At 55.7% G+C, this 24,082-nt stretch overlaps 2 protein-coding genes across 3 annotated transcripts in view; one reads left to right on the top strand and one right to left on the bottom strand.

The window, feature by feature from the left end:
- The window catches only part of RIPOR3 (RIPOR family member 3), a 29,223-nt gene extending 13,837 nt beyond the window's left edge, over window positions 1–15,386 (top strand). The window contains exons 7-21 of the mRNA XM_021685917.1: window positions 180–243; window positions 583–626; window positions 823–948; window positions 1,030–1,175; window positions 2,768–2,897; window positions 4,259–4,831; window positions 6,651–6,781; window positions 7,764–7,878; window positions 8,521–8,656; window positions 9,306–9,467; window positions 10,067–10,228; window positions 10,712–10,914; window positions 11,941–12,024; window positions 13,474–13,564; window positions 14,009–15,386. Coding sequence (XP_021541592.1) covers window positions 180–243; window positions 583–626; window positions 823–948; window positions 1,030–1,175; window positions 2,768–2,897; window positions 4,259–4,831; window positions 6,651–6,781; window positions 7,764–7,878; window positions 8,521–8,656; window positions 9,306–9,467; window positions 10,067–10,228; window positions 10,712–10,914; window positions 11,941–12,024; window positions 13,474–13,564; window positions 14,009–14,112 — 2,271 coding nt within the window. The 3' untranslated portion in view covers window positions 14,113–15,386. The remainder of the gene's footprint in view (window positions 1–179; window positions 244–582; window positions 627–822; window positions 949–1,029; window positions 1,176–2,767; window positions 2,898–4,258; window positions 4,832–6,650; window positions 6,782–7,763; window positions 7,879–8,520; window positions 8,657–9,305; window positions 9,468–10,066; window positions 10,229–10,711; window positions 10,915–11,940; window positions 12,025–13,473; window positions 13,565–14,008) is intronic.
- Window positions 15,387–15,879: 493 nt separating this feature from the next.
- The window catches only part of PTPN1 (protein tyrosine phosphatase non-receptor type 1), a 65,853-nt gene continuing 57,650 nt past the window's right edge, over window positions 15,880–24,082 (bottom strand). Inside the window, exons 6-10 of one of the 2 annotated variants that reach the window (XM_044918724.1) lie at window positions 23,157–23,366; window positions 22,589–22,750; window positions 22,003–22,226; window positions 19,403–19,574; window positions 15,880–18,162 (exon numbers count right to left, since the gene is read on the bottom strand). In XM_044918724.1, the coding sequence (XP_044774659.1) occupies window positions 18,139–18,162; window positions 19,403–19,574; window positions 22,003–22,226; window positions 22,589–22,750; window positions 23,157–23,366 (792 nt within the window). In that variant the 3' untranslated portion in view covers window positions 15,880–18,138. Of the gene's footprint in view, window positions 18,163–18,227; window positions 18,954–19,402; window positions 19,575–22,002; window positions 22,227–22,588; window positions 22,751–23,156; window positions 23,367–24,082 lie in introns of those variants that run through there. The other variant, XM_021685889.1, reaches the window with a different exon arrangement.

Here is a 24,082-nt window from a genome sequence, read left to right as displayed (position 1 = left end):
GCACAGGGCAGCCTGTGGCGGTGTGTGTGTGTGTGTGTGTGTGTGTGTGTGGCCTGGACCCCGAGGAAGCATCCCTCTCTGCCCCCGGGCCTCTGGCTGGCAGGATCTGCGTGCCCCCCTCCTCCCACCTCACCTGGCCCAGGGCTGGGCGGTGAGCCACCTTGTGTGGGGCTTTGCAGGACATGTGGCTCATCGAGGGGGCCCTGGAGGTTCACCTGGGAGAGTTCCACATCAGGATGAAAGGTAACAGAGCTGAGAGCCAGTGGGCAGAAGCCAGTTTGGGTGGGGGCTCAGGCCTTCTTGGGGGCCCTGGGACTTCTGCTGAGGGTGGGGGTTTGGTCAGAATCCCAGGGGTCCAGGAAAAACTTTGGGTTTCCACTCATGGGACTTGTGACCTCAGCCGAGTCCTGTCCCCTGAGTTGGACATGACGGCCCAGTCCTGTCACTGTCCATCCTGATGATTTATCCCTCCCTGAAGTGGATACCCACACTTGGGCAGGGGATCCCCCAGTGAGGGCCCGAGGTCCATGGGGCAGGGGCAGAGCAGGCCAGAGAGGAGATGAGCCCGTCTCTGTGTTCCAGGCTTGGTGGGCTACGCACGCCTCTGTCCCGGAGACCAGTATGAGGTATGGCCACCTCCACTGTCAGGCCTCAGGGTTCCCCACCAGGCCTTTGGGGGTTGGGAGCTGCTGGGAACCAGGGTCCCAGCTGGGTTTCTATCTCCACCCCCGCCTGGCCAGCAGGGAGGGCCCCCAGGCAGGTGGCAAGGGGGAGTGCCTACCTGGGGCAGCTGACCTATCCCTTCTTGGGCCGTGCCCACAGGTGCTCATGCGCCTGGGCCGCCAGCGCTGGAAGCTGAAGGGCCGGATCGAGTCAGACGACAGCCAGACCTGGGAGGAGGAGGAGAAGGTCTTCATCCCCACCCTGCACGAGAACTTCGAGATCAAGGTGGGCGGGGCCTGGGGGATGGGGCCAGGGTGCCCAGGGGCTCAGCTCAGACACCATCCACAACTCCCACCGCCCCCCCAGGTGACAGAGCTGAGGGGCCTGAGTTCACTGGCAGTGGGCACAGTGACGTGCGACATCACTGACTTCTTCACGACCAGGCCGCAGGTGATCGTGCTGGACATCACAGAGCTGGGCACCATCAAGCTGCAGCTGGAGGTGCTGTGGAAGTGAGTAGGGGCCAGCCGCCTTCTGGGGCTCTGAGGCCCCTCCCCAAGGCCAGCCCCAAACTCCCACCCACAGGGACTCCCACCCAGAGCAGAGATGTGAGGGGCCTCCCTGGCTCCCCCTGGTGGTCTGACCACACCCTAGAGCCCACCAGTGGACATCCTGCCCTCATTCGGCCCCAGAAAGGCTGGAGCCCAGACTTCTTTGTAGCCTCTGCCCACCCCACCTTCCCCGCCCCCCTGAGCTCTAATTCCCTTCTTAACTAGAGACCCGTGCTGGCCAGGACCCTTTCCAGGGGCCTCCTGGGCTGGGTTCCATGCAGGAGCCTTGCCTCTACCCAGGAGGGCTCTCCTTACTGCTCCCAACACCTCATTCCCTGCTGGTCCCCGCCATCGAGCAGTCACTTAGCCCCCCTGGACCATAGACCCCTTGGGTGGGGGACACTCATGAAAACAACCCCTGCCCGGGGTGGGGGCTCTCCATCAGGCATTGCAAGGGGGAAGGGGGAGTGCCCGTTTGGGGCAGCTGACTCATCACCTTCTTGGGCCGTTCCGTGAATGCTGGTGGTCTCCACAGGCTTTGTGTTTGCTCTTCCTCCATATGAAACCTAGTGTTTCGAGAGAATTCTCTTCCCTTTACTTCCCAAGGCAGGTGCAGCAGGAACTAAGGGCTGAGGCCTGCTTCCTCCGTTCTGGTGCTTGCTCCGACTGGTTGGGGCCAGTCTCTCTGGTTTCTTCTTCCTGGGGTGGGCGTCCGAGCCTGGGGTCACTGGATGCTGCTTTCTCCCCAGTGAGCTGGGTGAATTGGGGCGAGTGAGCACCCCCAGCCTGTGTCTTCATCTGTCTAGTGGGGGCTGAGCACACTTCTTCCGCAGGACGCTCCTCAAGTCTATAGGGTGGTGGGCAGCCCAGCACCAACCAATTGGAGTCCAGGCAAATCCAAGGCCGCAAGCATCCTGCTGGCTGCAGCCGTCCTAGCCAGGCAGGGAAGGCTTCCCAGGAGGTGCCTGCAGCGTCTGGGCCCCACACAGCGAGAGCCAGGCCTTTAAGCGAAGGAGAGCGAGCAGGTTTCTGTGAGGCGGGGAGGTTACCCAGACCTCCTGGCTCCCTGGGCAGGCTCAGGGAGGGCCCAGCTGAGCCCCACACCCCCTGTATTTCACACGTTCACTTTGGATTCCCAGCCTTACCTGTGACCAGGACCGACAGAGGTCCTTTGATAGATTATGGCGTCCCTTTTACAGATGAGGACGAGAGGGATGGTGACGTCGTTGACCCAGAAAATGGCAGAATTGAGTGTCCACTGTGCCTCTGCTGAGCTTCTGAGGGGACCTCTAAAGGGGGTGCCATTCACATGAGTGGTGGCCGATGGCTGCCCCTGGCCATTTGGCTCAGGGCCCTCAGGGTGGTGGGAGTCTGAGACGTTCCCAAGGGGGTTGCAAATGTGCACCTCGAGTCCCCAGGCCGTGCCTGTGACCCCAGGCCAGGCCAGGCCCCCGCCAAGCCTCCATCCCTCTTATAAGTCCCCCGGGTCTGGTCTGTGCTCCGGTGTCCTCCCAGGCGGTGATGGCACCCTGCCCTTCTGCTCTCTCCTCCAGCCCGTTTGATACTGAGAGCCTCCTGATGTCACCCAGCCCCACAGGCAAGTTCTCCATGGGCAGCAGGAAGGGCTCCTTGTACAACTGGACACCCCCAAGCACCCCCAGCTTCCGAGAGAGGTATTACCTGGTGAGTGAGCCTCCCCAGGGCAGGGATGCTGCGGTCACGCTGGGATTTCGGATGGGGGCAGCTCCCCGGGGGCCAGCATGCGGGGCTGGGTGGAGCAGCCTGGTGCCTCCGGAGGTAGCAAACTCTGGACTCAGCCTCCCTTGTTTTGGGGACATCCTGGGTGGTTTCCGGTGCTTTTTCTTCCTCGCTGTCAGCCCTCCATTCTGGGGGCCTCTGGACTTGGTTCCGGGTTTGGCTGGTTCTCCAGGAAGCCTGGAATGGGGTTCCCTGGATGGTTCTACCCCCCCCGCCATAACCTTGGCCTCCGATTTACTTGTTTTAAAATTAAATTTAATGTATGTTTCTAGTAGGTAATACCTTGACATAGTGCACGGTAAAACATCTCTTTCCCGTGACCTCCAGAGATCTGGGTCCCTCCCTTAGAGCCAACTATTGTTATCAACTTCTTCCATATTCTGGCCATGGTGGGCCCGGCATATACTTCAGTTTAAAAAAAAAAATCACATCTGGTCCAGAGTATGGACTCTGGAACTAGACAGGCGGGGGTCAAATTCTGTTTATGCCTCTCACCTGCTGTGTGACCTTGGGCAAGTCACTCAGCCTCTCTGGCCGTCAATTTCTGTATCAGAGAACTGCGAACAACAGCACCACTCTGGTGGGGGTTTGCAAGGATTAAACGAGTTAATACATGAGAAGTGCTTGGCAGAAGGACTGACGAGAATAGCTGGTGCTGTGGGAACATCAGTTATCAGTGGTCTGCCTAAGGGGGGCGGGGGAGGGCTGCGGCAGAGGGGGCAAGGGCTTGCCCATTCACGTCACTCGTTCAGAACTCTGTGCCAGGTTCTGTTCTAGGCCAGGTGAGGACGGTGCCCTCAGGGAGCACCGCCTGCCCATGGGGGTAGGGACAGTGAGAACAAAAGCCAGGAAGCGGGAGGGGACTGCTGGGGCAAGGTGGGACTTGCTCCTTAAAATAGGGTGTGCAGGGGAAGGTCCCCAGAAAAGGTGCCATTTGACTGAGGGCCTGAGGGGACAAGGGCACGACCACAAAGACCTAGGGGGAAGAACGTTCCAGGAAGAGAGAACAGTCACTGCAAAGGCCCTTGGCCAGGAAGGCGCGGAGCCTGGAGGCCAACAGCTTGGTGGCCTCAGGGGCTGGAAAGGAGTGAGTTCGAAGGACGATGGGGATCAGGGCAGAGAGGCTGCAGGGTCCTGTCAGCACCCCCAGGCCGCTGGTCACCTTGGGCCTCAGTCATGTTGACAGGGTGGGTGTGCAGCGCGAGTGTTTAGGGAGGGAAGCACTGCCGGGGGCCTTGCCGTGGTCCCCGGTGCGACAGTAAGGATGCCCGTGTCCCCCTCCCCAGTCTGTCCTGCAGCAGTCAGCGCGGCAGGCTTTGCTGCTGGGGGGGCCAAGGGCCACCTCCATCCTCAGCTACCTATCTGACAATGACCTTCGGGGCCCTGGCCTGCGGAGCCAGAGTCAGGAGCTGCCCGAGATGGACTCCTTCAGCTCCGAGGACCCCCGAGACACGGAGACCAGCACATCGGCATCCACCTCAGACGTGGGGTTCCTGCCCTTGGCCATTGGCCCCAACTCCTCCATTGAAGAGGAGGCCCAGGAGGACCCCCAGCCCCTGGGCCTCCTGCCAGAGATGGACCACCTGGCAGAAGGCTCCTTTGTGGAGCAGCCTGGCTGGAGGAATTTGGGAATAGAGGGCCCCGACCTGCCACAGGGCTCCCCATTCCACAACCATACCGCCCCGGGTAGCCAGAAAGACCATGGTGAAGGAGAAACCGAGGACAGAGTGGATGGGCCTGAGGTGAGCCTCGAGAGGCCCTTGCAAGAGGTCCTGGATTTACTGAGGTCCGTGGACCCCACCCAGCCGCAGCTGCGGGAGCTGGAGTACCAGGTTCTCGGCTTCAGGAACCGGCTGAAGGTAGGTTTATTCATCAAGGGGCGGCAGCCCTGATTTACCAGTGCCTAACAAGGGAGAGTAGTCTCTGGGGCCAGCCAGCCTGGGCCAGCATCCTGGGCAAGGTCTTCCCTTGGGGCCTCAGTCTGCGCATCTGTCGAGTGGGGAGAACAAAGGTCCTCAGTGGCCGGGAGGAGGATTATAACAGGAAGTCGGGGATCACAGTAGATAACCCGCTCCACGTCTGGCCAAGAATCCGGCCCCATCTGGCATCTTCTGACCCGGGCAGGTTGGGGCTGAAGCTGGGTGTTCCATTCCCAAACCTGGGGTGTGTTCGGGGTCAGAGCTGGTGCCACAAAGGCCCCGCGCAGCCTCACACCCTCCCCTGAACCTGCTTCTCGGCAGGGCCTGTGGCGAGGGCCGTCCTCGGGTGGCTCTCAGCGGTGCTGGCCTGGGCAGATTATTCAGTTTTTCCAATTACATAATTTTAAGTGTATGGGCAGTAAAACGTGTAACGCGAGCACCTATGTACACACTGGGACTGAAGTAGTTTAACGGCTCTCTTCAGAAATTATTTGGGGGGGATTTCGAGATTTAGAACAGGCCCAGCCGCAGTGCTGAGGGGCCTAGGGCTCCCAAGCGCAGGGAGGCCGTGACGGGCCTGGGAAGACGCGTGTGTGAGCTCAGCCTCGTTCCGGTGGGAGTTAGTGCTGTGGCGGCTTGAGCTCAGTGTTAGGGAATCGTGGGTGGAAGGTCAACACTGTGTCTTCACCCAGAAGCACACATAAGACAAGGTTCGGGACTGACGGGCTGATGACAATGTTGTGACCACCGGAGGCTCACGGTCTCTGCGTTTCTCCTAGGAGTGATGTTTGGTACACCGCGGATTATGAGAACCGAGTGTGTGTGTGTGTACATGCATATATACCCATACCCAAGAAGAGAGACCTCCCCACATTTTTTTTTTCTATCAGGAGAGGGAATCTCTGCAACTAGCCTTGTTATTCTCATTAGTAAAGGTTTTCTCTGTGGGCTCCACCTTGGGGAGCCTCGTTCTGGCTCCCAAGGCAGGATCTGGGAGCACTCTGTGTGGGACAAGGCCTGGGCGTGCTGGGGATGGGGACACAGCCAGCCCCGGAGTCCCGCCATGAATCGAGAGGAGACCAACGTCTCCCGCAGTGGGTTTCTAAGCGCTGAGGAAGGACCTGCCTTTGAGAGCTGTGGCACCAATACTCTCTCCCCACCCCCACCAGTCAGGGGGTGCCTCAAACGTCCCCTCCTTCCGCGTTTCCCTGGGAGAAGAGACACTTGAGATCTAGAGGCTCACCTGGCAGCCTGTGAGCCTCCTGAAGAGGTTCTGACGCACGACATCTTTTAAAATAATTTGGAATTGGTGGCCAATATTTAAAAACTGGCAGCTTCCCACAAAAGTCTAGGTTTCCAGCTTTTTTTTTAAAAAAGAAAATGGAACGATCTGGCAACCCTGGCCCCACATTCCCGAGTGGCAGGTGTCAGCTGGGGCAGAGCAGCAGCCTGGCCTCTCGGGGGGAGGACGCACGTTCTGCTCCCCACCTGCCCCACTCACTCACTCCTGTCTCTCGCCCTGTCCCTGTGGGCTCTGTGAGCCAGGTGAGGCTTTTCAGATCTGCGTCCCTTGTGCTCCCGAGCCATACCTTGTCACAGGCTATTTGGGAGGGACCTCGGGCAGGGCCGCGCCCCCGTGCCCGTCCTTGAATTGGGGGATCACACTTGGGCAGCTGAGGCTCGCAGCCCTGCTGATGGACGGTGCTCGTGAGCCCCCGTCCTCCAGGTCTGCCCTAAGGGCTTGCTGCTCCGTCCACAGCCCCGCAGAGCCCGCCAGGAGCACGCCTCTGCCGAGAGCCTGATGGAGTGCATCCTGGAGAGCTTCGCCTTCCTCAACGCTGACCTTGCCCCGCAGGACCTGTCCCTGTTTGGGGGCTGCCAGGGTCCCCAGTAAGTGCACTCCCCTCCCAGCGCTGACCCCGGGGACCAGCCTCAGTTCCACGCTTCCTGTCGGCCTCCTGGCCGATGCCTTCCATCACCCTGGGCCCAATTTGTACCTCTCTTGTTTCTCTGTCATGCCCCCGCCCCTGCATGCCCACTGCCCGGCGCAGAGCAGACCTGTGCTGACCACTGAGTGAATGACCGTCCCCCAGCATGGTGCTGAGCTCTGAGCAATGGGCTCTTTTGTGTTTATCTTAAAAAATGACAATAAGGTACAAGGTAGAACTTCTGTACTCTGCCTCACGAACGGGCAGCAGTGAGCAGTGACCCATGCTCCCTGTTCTTCTGCACAATTCGCCCTGACCTCTGACACCAACTTCCTTCTCAGCTCAGCAGCCCCCACTTGCCCTGCTCACGCCTTGCTCCTGTACCAAATCTCAGCAGCACCAAAGAGGTTACACAGTAAACTTTTTCTCCTCCTCTTGCGATCCCATGGGGAGGGGGTGGCACTCCCACCTGCCATCCAGTGTCACAGTGTCCTCAGGCCTCGGGCTCAGCTCCTACCATGAAGCCAACGTGGTGCCAGGCCGGCTGGCTGGCAGGGTTGCACTTACCCCTCACTGCCCCGAGCTTGATATTCCTGTCCCCACTTCACAGATGAGTACACTGAGGCCAGGGGGGCAGGCCGGTCCAGAGACACAGAGCTAAGGATTAGTTTGAGCTTCTGACTTTAGGTCACCCACCCGGGAAGGTGTCCCCAGCTCCCCCGTCCCCAGGGCCCATGCCAGGCCAGCACCTGTTTTGAGTTGTTGCCGGCTTTTGCTGCTTTTCCTTTTCTCTTAGTTTTCTCCTTGGTCTAACTCTATCTCCCTGGGACCTGGAGTGGGCCTCCCTGACCAGAGCTCTGCAAGGAGGGAGGGTTTCTTCTACCATTGGAGGGAGCCAGGCTGCTAACTGGAATGGTCACCCGGTTCTTCTCAATCCAACTCAGGAAGGACAGGACCCCGCCCCCACAGAAAGCGTCATCTGGGGAGCTCACGGCCGGCACCCTGGAGCTGGACAGGCTGCTCACGGTCCACCTCCACGTCTGCAAAGCTCTGCTGCAGGTGGCTAAGGGGTGGGGGTGGGGAGGGCTTGCTGGGAAACCGGGTTGGGGGTCCTCTTTGCGAAGAACTGATCTTGATGGTGGGGGGGGAGAGTACGGTGCAAGGAAGAGAGACCCCCCCCCCACCCTGAGGGCCAGTGAGACAGAGGAGGTTCCTCTGTGGAAGGTTCAGGCCTGGGTGAATAGCCACGTGGCTCTTACGCATCCCAAGTGCTGAACCAAAAGCAGTGGCCACGGCTCCTTCGGCTGCAGACGCCAGAACTCCAGTCTAAGCTGGCTCAACCAGAAGGAACTTTCTGGCTCACAGAATTGAAAGGCCCAGGGGTAGGCTTCGGGCCCAGCTGGATCCAGGGTTTCAAATATCATCGTAACCGGGTCTCTCTCGGCTCTGCTTTCCTGCGTTGGCTGGCTTCACCTTCAGGCAGGCTAGCCCTTTCTGGTGGCAGAGGTCGCCCCGGGCAGTCACGGCCTGCATCCCACCATCTCTGCCACCTTGGTGAATCAGGAATCCCCGAATGACAGTCAGAGAGCTACTGTCGGGATAGAAAGGATGGGCAGGGGGGAGGTGGGAGCTGCAGTCAGGATCGCTGACCTCAGGGGCCATGTTCTGTGCTAACCTGGAGCATCGTGGGCTGCTTTCCAGAAACTGGCCTCTCCTAATCTGTCGAGGATGGTCCAGGAGTGCCTTCTGCAAGAAGCTGCACAGCAAAAGCAGGTTCTGGAGATGCTTTCTGTGCTTGATTTTGAGAAGGTCAGCAAGGCAACATCCATTGAAGAAAGTAAGTAACTGCCCACCACCCACGGGCTGCTCCTGTGAGTGGCTTGAAACGATGGGCTTCGAAGCCCAGGGAAGCCTCGTCTTCCCTCCTGATGTGCAAAGTTACCTGGAGCCCAGGGGGGACATGTTGGGGTGGCGACTGGGCTGTGCTCGGACACTCAGTCTTACGTGCCACCTTGGAGTCGGCGGCACACACCCTTCTGTCAGCTGTGTGACTCTGGGCAAATGATTCACCTCTCTGGGCCTCAGCTTCCCCATCCGTATAAAGGGGAGGCCACGGGAGAGTGTTCAGTGAGGTAATCCCCAGGCCACATTCGAGGCGCAGGGGGTGCACTCAAACATGAACAGTACCTGTGACCCCAGCCCTGCCTCTGCCCCCCACGGAACCTCCCTGTGTCCATGAGGAGAGGCCAGAGGCAGTAGCTGTCCCCGCGCTGTGGGGGCTGCGGGGAGAGGCCCGGGGAAGGCAGTCACAGCTGAAGTTGCTGGTCCTCGTGGGTCACAACTGGGAGGTGGGAAGGGAAGCTGCATGATGTCCAGTCACCCCTCGCCTCCCTGACCTCTCAGGCCTTAGAGCGGGAGGAAATCCTTGGGCCGCCTCCTTGCCGGCCCTTCCCCACCACCAGTGGGGTCCTGACCCGGGCTTTCAGTCGTTCCGCAGGCCGCTCGGAGGAAGGGGTGCCTGAAGCTGTGGAGAGGGTGCACGGAGCCCGGCAGGGTCCTGTCCTGCCCCGCCACGACACTGCTGAACCAGCTCAAGAGAACGTTCCTGCACAGAGTCCGAGGGAAGTACCCGGGACAGCTGGAAATAGGTACCCCCGCCCCCCACAAGCTACGCTGTGCTGAGTCCCCCCCGGGGCCTGGTCCTAGCCCTGCCTGCACCCCCGTGTCTTCATGGCACCAAAGGGACGGCGTCTCTCAACCTGCCCCCGAGCCGCCTCCTCTCACGGGGGACTGGAAGGAGTCTGCGGACCCCCGAGGCTGCCGCCGTTAGCCCGTTGGCACATTTCTGCAGATGGACTGCGCAGCTTCCACCAGAACCTTAAAGGGGTTCAGAAAGAACATTTATGGGAAGGTAGGCAGGAGAACGGTGTCTTCCAATGTTGGCTGGACTCTTCCTCAGAACGCAGAGCATCTCCCCTGCAGGGGCTCTGGAACTTGGGCCGCCCTAACCGGCGCCTGGCTGCTACTCGGCCTGCATGTTCCCAGGCGCCCGCGAGGCCTGGCCCAGCCCAGGGCAGGGGAGGCACCCCAAGAACGCCTGACTCGGGGCCTGCAGACCCCAGCTACCGCACGCTCCTCCTGTCAGGCAGAGGGGGCCCAGGGAGGGGCACCGACCCCGCCGCGCCTGGCCGAGAAGCTCCGAGGGGCCTGGTCTCTCTCCTCACGGCCTTCTCCCGTGTTTCGGCAGCGTGCAGGAGGCTCCTGGAGCAGGTGGTCAGCTGTGGCGGGCTGCTGCCCGGAGCCGGGCCTCCCGAGGAACAGACGGTCACCTGGTTCCAGTTCCACAGCTACCTTCAGAGGCAGAGCGTCTCTGACCTGGACAAGCATTTTGCCCAGCTCACCAAGGAAGGTAGGGGCTGGGAGGGTGCCGGCCTCCCAGCCAAGGTGGTGAGAAGGGAGGGCCATCGGTCCGCGGAGCCCTCTGTCCTGGCTGTCTGCAAGCCCGTTTCTCAGAGCCACTGCGTCTTTCCCCTCCGCCGGTTCTCCGGAGAACCCATATTTAAGGAGATGGCACGGTCAGCCCACGTAGGGGAGTAGCTCCAAGGGAAGGTTTTACAGCGCGCATTGCAGAGGTCAGAGCTGGATACGAGCGGGACGCGCGGCCAGCCAGTGTCCTTGAAGTAGGGGCTGAGGTGTTATTAATCTTCAGGGTGTATCTGATCCCTTGCTAGAAAGCCTTCCTAGAGGTTCCAGGAGGCCCCTGTGAAACCAATCCAGACTGAGCCTTGGTGATCACATGGGCCTCCGCTGGGCTCCTGGCAGCAGCCAAACGGACCTGCAGCCATACCGCCGACGGCAGCCAGAGGGACGCTGGCCCACTTGTGTCTTCCAGTGACACTTGTCGAGGAGCTGCAGTGTGCGGGGCAGGGCAAGACGGTCCGGAAGCTGCAGGGGAAGCGGCTGGGCCAGCTCCAGCCCCTGCCCCAGACACTAAGGGCCTGGGCGCTGCTCCAACTGGACGGGACTCCACGAGTGTGCAGGGCAGCTAGTGTTCGCCTGGCCGGCGCAGCCAAGAACAAGAACTTTCGGGAAAAGGTATGGCGTGAGGACGGGAGGCGGCAGCCCCCTGGCTACATGTGTGTGAGTTGCGGGGAGGTCGGCTTTCTCTCTCAGAAAAATACTCCAAAGGAGTGATGCTGTGAAGGGGGCGGCATTCGCTGCAAGTTGTTTCGGTTTTTCAAAGATTTTGATTTTTTAAGTAATCTCTACACCCGATCTAACTTACAACCCCGAGATCAAGGGTCACATGCTTTACCGACGGAGCTGGCCAGGTGCCCCGAGACGTTCTGCTTTAGGGATGTGCCAGTGGGTGAGCACAGCCCTTCTCCGGCCGTGGCCCTGGGCGACACCAGCCCTGCAGAGGGATCTGGGCTGGACTGGGCTGGGGCTGCCAGGCCACCACCCGAGGATCCCACAGAACCTCACGCCACCGCCTGACCACCTCGTTCTCTTGGTGCTTCCGACACAACATATCCTACCCATTTGGTCTGAGATGTCGCTGGCGTGTAGAATGAAGGGGGCAAGACCAAGGCCTTGTGAAGGTCTCTTGGGCCACCCCACGGCCAGGTTGCATTCTCACATGCTTCCTAATGAACCTGTGCCATTTTGGGAAGCCAGTGGCAGCTCTCTTCTGGCTGAGGTGGCCGAGGGGACGGGGCCATCGCTGTGACTGGGAAAGGGGGCCGAAGGGAAGAGATGCTTTGTCCTCGGGACTCAGGCAGCAGCTCTGCTTTCGGCCTACGAGGCCACCTCCCTCTCTACGCCCAGTTCTTCGGTTGGCCCCAGCCGGACATCTGATTTCTCTGATGTCACATTTTATCTCGATTTGGGAACTATTATTAGACAAAAAGAGCGTTTTTCATTTTGATTACCATCAGCCCAGGGACCAGTGTTTTTAGAAATACACCAAATGCTGCAGCAGACACCCTGAGACTGGGTGCACCTGGCGCAAAGATGAATAGATCAGGGCCCGATTCTTGTTTAGAGAAAGATAAGCAGGGCTCGACTTACGGCCAGCATCGGGAGGACTGAAGTCCCACTCACAGCAACCTCCTTCCCCAGGCTTTGCTTTTCTACACCAACGCTCTGACCGAGAACGATGCCAAACTCCAGCAGGCCGCATGTGTGGCACTAAAACACCTCAGGGTGAGTCTAACCTGTCCTCGCCAGGGGCAGGGAGAAGCCCAAAGTTAGTTCATGTCAAAGTTATTCCACTGGGACCCCCCCCCCAAAAAAATTACCGCCAGCAGGAAAAAAAAAACAAAAACAAACAAAAAAACAAAACCCAAAAACCAAAAAAACCTAAAGAACAAAAAACAGCCCCTGAAAAGCATGTGTCCGCTCCACCCGCAGAGGCCCCTCGACAGCAGTCAAGGAGCGTTTGCTCTGACTCTGCTTGAACAAGCAGGTGGCCCCAGGGACTCACTTCTGAGGCCTTGCACTCTATGTTGTAATATCCTCAATCAAACAATTTCTAAAAGCACCATCAGCTCATTGTAGGAAAAAAAAAAAGGTGTAAAATACAGAAATGTAGAAGTTATCCATCATCCCAATAACTTAGCAGAAAGTACTGTTGGCATTTTGCTGTATTTCTTTTGTTTGTGGGTGTGGGGGAGCATTTAAAATTGTTGATTGTGCTAAATACAATTTAAAAGCAGTGAGTGAAACAGGAACTCAGTGGCAGGCTGGCAGCACTTTCGAAGTCTCGATGAAGAAGCCGTCTTAAGTTAATGGACTCCCCCACTCTCGTGTGGTAGAAAATTGAGGTTCATCATCCATTTTTTTTTATTATAAATAGTGTCATTATGAGCATCTTTGTGCACCAAGCCTTTAAAAAATATATATATGGAGTTCTGAATGATCTCCTTAGGCTGAACTCTCCGAAGCATGACTCCAGGCCAGAGAATACGAAACTTTTGGAGCCTCTAGATACAGCTCAGCCACTTAGACTCACAAAAGCAGATGGGAGAGGATGTCCATCTTGCCTCCACCTCACCTGCATCTGGAACTCTCATTTTAGAAAAACCATTGCCAATCTGCTGGATGAAAACTAGATTAAACTCACTCACCCCATTCATTCTGGAAAGAACCATAGAGAAATTCTAAGAGGACCACCTGGTTATAATCAACCAACCAGTAAGGGGGTAGGGCTGGGTGCCCTGTGGAGGAGGCTGAAGGCGCTCTGGTCCTTGGCCCTGGAGGAGAGGACCAGGGTCAGCTGTGCCCAAACCTGGGCTCTGACTGATGCTCTCAGTCTGACCAGGAGGGGACCGTCAGGAGAGCAGAGAGGAGGTAGGAACGTCCCAAGGGAAGCAGGTCTTCCCATTTTCAAGACAGGCCTTCTAGAAGGTATTCATAAAGCTCTGCCAATGGCCTGGCTCACAGGCAGGTGTCACGATGGAAAAGGTCAGGCACTTCCAATGGCACTCCTGATGAACTTGAGGCCACAAAAGAAACCTGTAAGCCTTCAGAAAAGGAAGGGGTTGAGGCCCTGAAGTCCATGCCAGGGCTGGTGTCTTGCAGAGCTTATGAAAGTAGATTCCACCTGCTACTTAAAATGTTCCCTAACGGATCCTCCCCTCCCCGCCCCAACAGGGCATCGAAAGCATCGATCAGATCGCCAGCCTGTGCCAGTCTGACCTGGAGGCTGTGAGGACAACAGCCCGGGAGGCCACACTGTCGTTCGGTAAAGTACAGCATCGAACGCCGGGCACGGTGCAGTGGGGTGCCCTGAGGACCTCCAGGAGGTGGTGCCAGAAAGGCCACGGCCAGCACACGGGCTGGGCGCTGTTAGTGACCCGTTTAACCACATTTGGCCAAGACAGGTCTCCTTCATGGTTGAGGTGGCAAGAAGTGCTATTTTCCCTCTTAAGCTTCAGTTTATGATCCTGGGGAACGAACACCAGATGCAAGGCAGGGATACAGTTCAGCAGATTCTGTCTTGAATGTAGCAGCGAGGCACTGAGTCCACGTGAGGGGCCGGCAGGAGCTCCCCCAATGCTCCCCGCCTCTGCCCCTTACAGCAGCACCCCAGACCCAGGCGTCAGTCAGCACTAGGCCATCTTGGCTCCCCAGAGCAGGCACACCGAGGCGGGGGACAATCCAGTGACAGATCACCTTCGTGTTTCAGGTGAGAAAGGACGCTTAGCTTTTGAGAAGATGGACAAGCTCTACTTGGAACAAAGAGAAGAGGCCTTTTGCCAGGAAGCGGATGTTGAAATCACGATATTTTAAGCCTCAGCCGATGAGTTCCAATGTGGCACCTTTGTCTTCGCTCTGCCCCGCCCTGACGCAGGGGCTGAGTTTGGGGTGGGGGAACGCTCTTTGCCCCCACTAAGTGCGAGCTGGCCCGAGCTGCTCCATCTCCAGACCAGTTACAAAGGCCAGGGGCACGGATGAGGCCTTTCGTACCAGAGCGGAAGGGGCTGCACAGCACTGAGGGCTGTAGAACTTCAATCACACGGTCAGCTTTTGCTTCTGAGAATCGGACCTTCCCCAGCCAGCTGCACTACCAAGGGGCCACGGCCAGGCAGGACGAGGCCTGCAGCGAAAAGCTCCAAGAGGAACGCGCGGCACTTGGGGTCTCCCTGCGGGTTCTGGTTCCGTAAGGACTGGGAGTGAACTGGCAAGCGGGCTGACTGCTCTTGCTGAGGAGGATGCCGTGGGTCATGTCGGCAGCAGCAAGCTGTCCCCTCGACAAGCTGGGGACGGCGGGAAGGCACGCAGCCAGGGTTTCACGATTCACGCTCTTAACCCGAGCTGCGGCCCAAATGCCACCACGGAGCCTGCTGACCACGGACCTTATTCCCCCCGCCGAGAAGCCCTGCGTGTCATGTCAGGAAGAGCGTTCACTCTGACCTCACTCATCAACGTGGAATGAAGCTTCTGAAGCAAGTCAACATAAGGCCTACTAAATAAACTGCTTCGGAAGTCATAAGCTGGTTTGAAAAAAGATTTCACTGAAGAACATGTTTAAAGAAAGAAAATTCATTTCCTATTTAAATCTATTAAAAAACCTCCAACATGCCTCAAACTGTTTTTGTGTGGAGCTGTACAGAGACAGCCTGGGGTATGAATGCGACACCTGACAAAGGCACTGGGGACTCTGTGACTGAAACCTTCTTGTGTAAACTTCCTGTATATATTCTGTGCTTTTCAGTTGAACTTAGTATTTATTTGCCTTGTCCCTAAGTTCGATTTTCTGAAATTTCGATTAAAACGATTTTTATGGGTGTTTCCCTTTACCTGAAAAAAGTAGAGAGCAGTGGTTGTATCCCCAAACCCCCCGGGGAGGGAAAGAGCGGCCCCTCCCGGCCCGAAGGCGGGCTCCCCGATACGCGGCTCTAAGGGAGGGCGGCCCCGCCGCCTCAGTGCCCTTGGCACTCCCTGTGCTGGCAGAAGGCCCCCCGAGTGCCCTCTCCTACAGATACCAAGCAGCACGGCCCCTCCTTGTCTAGCCCTTGGCCTCATCCGATTTCGGCACCGAAGTTCCGAGTTCAGCGATTTTTTTTCCCCCACACTGGCATTCCACCTCTTCGTGAAAGCTTAGATGCCATTTTTGTATCTGAAACCAAGACTGAAGAAGTGACAGTGGGTGTGACACCACCGTCCCGTGGCCACATGACCACAGCCCGTGTTTACTCCCCAGTTCCGTGGATCCTGCCAGGAGGCCCAGCGGCCAGTCATACAACCCTGGAGGATATAAGGGAATTTTTTGTCCTATTTTTGCAACATTTTATAAATCTGAAATTATTTCAGAGCAAAAAGTCAACCGATCACTTTAGAGAAGATTAACGGCGTACAAGGAAGGAAGACTAGGTGACTTTTTTTATCCCGTCATTTCTCTGTCCAGCGTGGCTCGACAGAGGTACTGAGAAGTGGTGACTGTGGGTCTCATGGACAGCCGGCTAGGGACACGTTCTGAGCAGTCCCCCAAGCAACTTGAGGAGGTTTGCTAAGGCCACCCAGGGCCCTGGACATTCAGAAGGTGGGTTCTGTCGTCGTCTAAGAAGCTGGGTTGAGGCCGGAAGTGTCAGTAAACTCACCGGGAAGGGAACGGTCCCCCAGCTCAAAGGCAAGCACAACCCCGGGAGGCCGCAGTAACTCTTGGTCACCTGACCGACAGCACCTGCTTCTTGGTGGCGGTGGCGGCAAGAAACAGGAGGTACCCGTCCTTTAGGCCCATTAAACAAAGGCATGGGAGGCACCCCAAATCCATGTTCTTTAGAAAAAAAATTTTATTGTTGCAACTAAAATGCAAACCCATCATTTATATGGCAAGTTGGAAATCTGTACAGTTTGACAGTTCTGTGAGGTCACAGAAGACCCTGAGACGCGCCCCCCACCCCCCATCATGCATCCATGTATACACACACCTGAAAAGGTATTCTACCAAAACACCTCACTTTTTTTGTGTGTTTTTATTTTTGTAAAAATGGTTTATTCCATGGCCATTGTAAAAAATAATGACCTGATGAGTAAATATTGGCTTAAGGCATATAGCAGAGCAGCTCGCTACTTCTCTAACATACGTGTAACAAGATGGACGGCCATCTGTTTTCCAAGGATAGGAGGTTAAACCAGTATATCCATTTTGAAATGCTACTATATATACACACCCAAACTACTACATACATATACAGGACTTCAAAAAACAAACAAACAAGCCCAACTCAAAAATGCTTACAGCCTCTGGCACCTCAGCCTCATCCACACCTCACCAAGGCTCTGCGGAGCGATGCCTCAAACGTTCCCACCACAGAACTTCTCTGCACAGGCTTCTAACACGTGAAAGGCAAAATGTGAAAATGCTGGCAGAAGAGCAGCTCGTGAGCTACAGCTGCCTTGTTTTTGTTTTTTCTTGTTAAAAAAGCCACTTAACGTGGAGGTCTCAAGTTCCCTTGCAGGAAGAGTCGTGAGCACCATCAGTCCCCAGGATTCAAGGGCGGGGGCAGACGTGGCTCTCAGCAAGGCCCCCGGAATGGGACGACGGCAGGCGGACTCCGAGGGACTGTCACCCAGATTGCTTCAGGACGTGTGGTTTCCAACAGTTGCCTTGGTTCCAAATCACCGTCTGCTTGAGAGGAGCGTGAACTTCTGAACGTGGAGGCTGATCCCCAAGGTGTTGGGTGGGTGGGTGGGGGAACCCTGCTTGCCTAAATGTCCAGAGCGTGAGGTGTGACTGCGGCTTCCCATACCCTTGGAATGTCTGAGTTACAGTGCGACCCGGATGGACAAGGCCAGGCCGGGTCTCACCAGGAAGTCACCAGAGTGTCATGCCAGGAATTCGGCAAATATCTCTTACTGGAAAACATCACTCCATTGCTGAATGGCGATGATTTTAGCAAGTCTTAGGAACCACAGCCATGGAATGATCAGATCATGCAAAGGTAGACTGGACTTGTACATGGGGCACATTAATAAGCAGAGAGCGAAGTATTTCAAGCACGTGGTATTTGATGGGGACACAAGACGACCGTACATGCACTCTAATACACACAAGGAAAGCAGTGATTGAGAACAAGGTTCTAGCAGATAACTGGGAGGGGGTAACTGGGACAAAGTAATCTCACGTCATGTATCTTAAATATCCAAATGTTCAGTATATATCATCCCATGTTCTATAAACATATGCCAAACCTCTGCTCACCTTACCCACAATGTCACGAAATAACGACTGCTTACAACCGTCCTCCTTCCTAGTACTGGTCTGACGCAGCAGGCTCATGGCAAAGTCTTATGTTCCCAGCACTACCTGAGGGTTTATTATTGTACTTTTTGATAAAGCCCTTGATGCAAGGCTGACATCAAAAATTTTAATACATTATTGGTTTAAGAAAATGCTAGTGCACTATGTGGATGCCTTTGGGGAAAACAACAAGAACAAAAAAATAAATATGGAGCGGAGAGGCTCACCGCACAGTCTCCGTGGAGGCCCAGGGGGCGGACACCGTGTGCTGCCCACCGGGATGTGCTGGGCCGCACCAAGAGGGAGTGTGCGGCAGGGCGAGCCTCACGACTTACGCAGGCCACCAGCACCGGACTCTCCTTTGCTCTCCTCAAAAAATGGGCTGTGGATTTGGTACGCGAAGAAAGGGAGGGGCAACAAAGTCAAAAGGAGTAACAACCAACAGCCCGGGGCGGGTGGTTTTAGTGCAGAACAAACGTCCGTCCAGGTCATGGCTGGCTACGCTGTCCTCGGCGCCCCCCACCCTCCCCTACCACGACATGCCTGCTAGGCGGGCAGTGGGGTGGGTCAGACTATGTGCTGCTGCTGAACAGGAACTGGAATGAAACCAAACATTTTCAGATGAGCCCAGCCCCCCCCCCCCCCAGCCCCCCCCCCCCCCCCCCTCCAGCCCCCAGCCCCTCCAGCCTCCAGCGAAGGGGGTTTCCTTTCTCTTTTACAAGAGCCCCCCTCCCCAAAAATCACCCTGAAGGAAAATCTTGTTTACATGTTGTTAAACCATCCGATATACTCAAAGATGGTCGCTTGGAAAGAGATAAAATATTTAAAAATTTTTAAGAAGTCCTGTGAGGTGATTTCCATGACCAGAGTTTTGAGGCTAATCCTCCCTCTTCCCCTCACTTTAACAGCAACACACTTCTCACGTGTGGATTTCTACTGAAACAGCATCTATATTCCGAAGAAAGTGGAAATTGTTCCTTCTGGACCTCAGTGGCAGGGTGAGAAGCTGGTGGCCACCCTGCCGTGACCTCGGACCCCGAGACAGGGGCCTTGAGGAACCCCATTTGTGGAGGTGGGGGGATGAGGGCGGGGCCTGACCCAGAGAGCCGGAAGGAGAAATGAGCAATGGGAAACCGGTGGGGACACCCTGAGCAAAAGCAGAAGCCGGGCTTTGTTTTCTAGAGCTGGCCTTTTGTTGTTTCTCTTCTAAAAACGGGAAAGCTCGCAGGCACTGTCCAAGCTCAGTATGCGCACAGCAGAGGAAGCGACTGAGCAAGACCGCACCCTAAACCCTTAAACCCTCTTCTCCAAAGGAGTTTACATTCGTAAAAGCATGGGAATCTTTCCCTGGGAAATCAAATATAAACTGTGTATCTGGTGACACCACCTAAGGGTACAAGAAAGTTTCGTAAGTGCCTAGTCTTTTTTTTCCAGAAATAAAAGCTGCTTTTTATAAAGGTTAAAAACAACAATGTGTTGTAATTCTATTATTTTTTTTCAAAAACAAATAACAATAACAAAAAAAAAAGAGAGAGAGAGAGATAGAGAGAGAGAGACACATATTTGGCATTTTCTCTACTTACTCCTGAATAGGTTAAGGCCCTGAGATTAGACTCTCGTATAGTCTTGGGACCACAGGGCTCCTTAAAACCCCAGTGCATCAATCCTCAATTCTCTCTTATTAGCCCTTCACAGTTCCAGACTTTAAAAACCTTTGCTCTGTTTCTTCTGAGACTGGCTCAGATCCTTCCACAGCACTGAATGCTAATGCCGGGCTGTCGGCCAGTGCTTTCTGTACACGCGGTCTTGCCAGCACGTCCGTCAGTGAAAACATACCCTGTAGCAGAGGTACGCGCCGGCTGTGAGGACCGTGGCCATGCACATGTTGACCAGGAAGGGCTTCCAGGGAGTCAGCGCCTGGTCCTGCTCCTCCTTGGGTGGCGAAGGCTCCCCCTGGGCAGGACCTGCCCCCACAGCCCGCCTTCTGACTTCAGTGTCTGGACTCGTGCTGAGGAGGAGAGGGACAGAGATGGGTTACTCATTCTGGGGAAAAGGACGGCGAGGACGCTACTACTATGGTTGGAATTCCAGGAAAAAATGAGCCACATGTAAACAGACCTTGGCAGTACAGACACTGACATGAAGCCCACTTGTCAGACCGCCCCCCCAGCCCCAAGACCCAGGAGGCCCCCACAGCCAGGGTATGGTTCTGGAGACTCAAGTGGACTCCCTGGTGACGGAGGGTCGGTAAGACTCTGCTGAGAAATACAGGCGCTGGGGTAAAGATAGGTGCTAATTTGCCCTGGGGTTTGCTTGGAGAATGTTCCCCTTCAGATCAGGGAAGGCAATGGTGTGGCCCACATGCCACCACTCCCTCCCCGGGCCCCCTACACAGGAGCCTTTGTTGCTCCTGACGGGAGGACATCACGCATTCCCTCTGTCCCTCAGCCCGCCCTGTCCCAGGCTCGAGGCCCCAGCATCAATCCGATCCCGCCAGCAGGACCGTTTCTCAGGCCTCCTGCGTGCGTACAGTAGACTGGCTGCCCTCCTGGTGGCAGGCCAGAGCGCCCCCGCGGGGACCATGTGCACTGTGTTCTCATTCCAGGCCTGTCTCAGGAAAGGCCGAGGCCCTTCCTCTCCCCGCCACCTCCTCCAGGCCTTTCCCTCTCCCCCCTGCCCTTGCCTCCCTCAAAGGCCCTGACCACAGGATGTCCTGCTTCTCCTATGCATCTCCACAGCCTTCCTAGCCCAGCAGCACCTCGTGTGGTGGGCAGGACCACCCTGAGGCACCCCCCCTACCCCCTGGGAGACAGAAGGAAGTGGCACAAAGCACCTGCTTTTTGGCAGCCCGCCGTGAGGCCCAGGCTACAGGGCTGAGGCCCGCATGCATGTAGGCCCCCACTGGTGTCCAGAGGTACAACTCCACTGTTTCCTGGAACTCTCTGGCTTTTAGCTTCCCTGATCCACACTCCCCTCCTCACCACTTTCGCACATACACTGAAAAGCACCCCTCTCTCCACCTCAGTCTTAGCGAATACAGAATAGAACACATGACGGACTGGACACCAGTCACGTACCAGCTCTCACCTCTCTCACCCTCAACTCTTGGCAGGCCCTCAGATGGAGCACGCTGGCTCGCCCTGAGAACATCACCAGAGGCCCTGGGAAGCTAGGTGCGTCTCCCTGGGGGACTGTCACTGAGCTACTGCTGAGCACGTCACCTGGCATGTGCTCTGGGAGGCCCCACTGGACGAGTCTCTCTCAAGCCCTAGAGCCAGATGTGATGTTGCTGGGATAGGGACCCAGTTGCATGAAGGACCCTGGTGACCTAAGTGCATGGGTCAGGACTGGGGCCTGGCACTCAGCATTCGGCAAGGTGCCCAGGTAAGCTCCTGATAATCAGTGTAGCCAGAGGACCACTCAGGCACACACCATGTATAACCTGCTTTCTTGAGTATTACAATTCCACTGTCTAGCCACATTAATGCATTCCCGATCCTGTCCTTTAACAGCTCCAAAATATCCCAAGGTAGGAAGAAAGCATGATTTACCTAATCCCTAGATATATAACCGGCTCATCTCTAATTTTTCACCATTCCAAATGACGCCTCAATGAATACCTCTACCTACAGATCTCTTTGGACACCCGTTTGCAAACTGTTGCAAACCAAATTTCTAGATGTGTACAAATGCTGGGTCAAAGCATGCGCTCGTCCAGAAGGCAGGAACCAAGGGCACTGTCTCCTCAGGCTTAAGCTCAGGCTCACTCCCATTCATTCTTCATGCTTTCACACCTCATGCAGGCAGCCTTCCTTGAGCACCCCGGGAAGGCAGAGTATCTCTTCTCGAAGGCTGACCACCGCAGTGTGCCCTTCCATCTCCTTATTGTCCACAGGCTCCCATCCATAATCCACTGTCCCTGTCCCAACAAGATGGTCTAGAATGCAGACCAGAGGCCATGTTCTAGTGAACTCAGTATTTCACATGCACCACTATGTGCTCAATAATCTTTGCCATGCATTAAGTTAATCAAGACTACACGAAAAGGTTAAATTCCCAGAAGTACCATTCTAGGGGCTGAAAGTACACGGTCTAACCTGGATAGCACATTACAGGACTGGGCTGGAAGCCAGGGGCAGGGCATAGTCATCTCTCGGCAGGACTCGGTTACATGAATCCCTGATTCCAATGGGCACCACAGGGTGGTGCTAGAACCCCACTGAAGTAGGTCCCTTGGGGGGGGTGGGGGGCAAGCTCTGGCCGCCTCAGATGCCCCTGGCTGTAGGAGTGGTGATGGCCCAGGAGTCCCATTCCCCAAAGACACAGAGGCAATGCTTGCCAAGAGGAGGCCGTGTCCTCAGGGTTTCAATATTAACGTGTTTCTGGATCAGAAGGTCAGTCCCCCTCACCACCAAGCCAGGCCCCCCTGGCCTTACCTTTCCATGCTGCAAGGGACATTTAAGGGGGTTCTGGTTTCTTCCTTGATGGAGCAGGCTTCTGTATCCTCCCCGGTTTCGTCCTTTACCCACTGGTGGTTGGGGAAGAATTCCTTGCACTTCCCATTATGTGGCTCCAGGATTCGTTTGGGGGGCCGGGGAGGAGGGGGGACGTGTTCGGGTGGGGGCTCCAGGTCCTCATGGGAGAGCTCCTTCCATTGCTCCTAGGGAAAGCAGCAAGAGAAAGTCCCATTAGTACTCACAGTGGGCTGATCTGTCAGGAAATCTGCTCCCCTTTAAAGTGAGTAGAGGTGAGGGGCTCTCTCTGCTTCCTGAGGCTACAGACGCGTATACTTGGAGGATGAAATCTTTTGAAAATCAAGTCTATTCTCCCTATCAATGTTCTCTACATCAGCACATCCAAGGCAGAAACTGGATCACAACTTTCTAGCTATTTAGTCATGAAGGATAGCTATTTCTTCTGACACATGACAGAGTATTTGAACTTTTACAACTGACCGCCTCCTTCTTCAGAGACAAAACTTCAAAATCAACACACTTGGATGCAAGCAGAAGCAAGGCTTACCTGCACTGAAGAGTCTCCCATGATGAATTTGGCACCTTCGATCACAGCTAGGTAAGAGAAACGGAGCTGGTCTGCTGTCTGGATCAGTCCCATCCGAAACTTCCTCATTTCTAACAGAACTTTCTTGATGTCGACAGAAGAAGGGTCTTTCCTCTTGTCCATCTGAAAGCCAGAGAGGAGACACCATTCAGCCAGCCCCAACTCCCAAGTACAATGTGATTTTTAATGTTCTGGAAGAGTCCTCCAGTTTCTACTAGGGAAAAATCACAGTGGGGAGGCAGAATTCTAGCAAATGTGTGAAAATGCAGCAAAATCGGGACCACTAGAGCACAGGGGAAAGAGTAAGAGAACGGAACTCTTTGGGTCTTCCTGATTCCACATTCCACTTAAGGACATCCCTCTGAACAAAGCAACTTAGCTTAGAGCTACTTCCACAGGAGGAAAAGTGTTAAAAATTGAAGATCCTGGCTAATTTACTGCAGAGACAATGACAGAGAAGCTGGGGGCAGGCCATGGGTGGGGGGGCGGGGCTAAAATGGGCTCCCTTCTCCTCCCGGGGCCTCCTTACCAGCAAGAGGCAGGTGTCAGCCAGACAGAAGGTCCCCGACCTGCCAATGCCCGCACTGCAGTGCACCACGACAGGGCCGTGCTCCGTGCTCAGTGACCCTGACTCACGAACTTTAAAAAGAAAGTTTAGGAATGAAGCTGGCGATTCAGGGACTCCAAAGTCAGGCCACGTGGTATAGTGGAAATGTAAGATCTCTCGAGTTTCTTGAGACTGAAAGAAAGAAAGAAAAAAAACCCCAACAACTCATGATGATTCTAAGAGAATCACCTGTACAGAAATCACTGCTTCCAAGTAAGCACCAAGTGTACTCGCTGCCCCCCCCACCCCGCAACTAACTTGAAGAACAGCTTCCCTTCTCAGACCTCTTTCCGTCTGCTCACCCAGCCAAGAAATACCAAGCACTGGGGTGCCCGACACTGGACCCGGAAGCTGCTCCCGCCTCGACTTCCCTTCCTTTAGCATGGAAACGTTCTCGCCCGCATCTCTCCTCCGGTGCCCCATCCCCTCTGCTGTCTTCATGGTTACAAGTGATTTCTCCCCATCCCACAAGTCACAATGATGCTGCGTGGCCGCCCATGGCAATCCTGTCCTAAAGCACCGTAAGGTTTCTCATGGAAGAGTAAAACACGTAACCGCATGTGTGTGGCACCAGCCCTAGGTAACTCAGGGCTTTACAAGACTATCTGGAAGTCTCAGAGGATTGTCATTTCAGAGAAAAAACCAACTCAGTCTCCAAAGACTGGCAGCTGTCAGGTGCGGCTCGATAGGCAGCTGAAGAGGCGGGCATCAACGCCAGCCCCGCCGGCCCGGCGGCGTCCCAGCGCTGGGGACTCAGCAGCTCCCTGAATTCGCACATCGACCCCTCAAGGCCTGTATTCCCATATTCCCATTTTCTCGACTAGGAAACTGAGGCTCGGAGGCCAACC

This window comes from Neomonachus schauinslandi, chromosome 10 (genome assembly GCF_002201575.2).
Source record: "Neomonachus schauinslandi chromosome 10, ASM220157v2, whole genome shotgun sequence".
In the NCBI taxonomy this organism is placed as follows: Eukaryota; Metazoa; Chordata; class Mammalia; order Carnivora; family Phocidae; genus Neomonachus; species Neomonachus schauinslandi.
The sequence above is the reverse complement of the archived record's forward strand: the minus strand, read 5'-3'. Positions and strand labels throughout refer to the sequence as shown.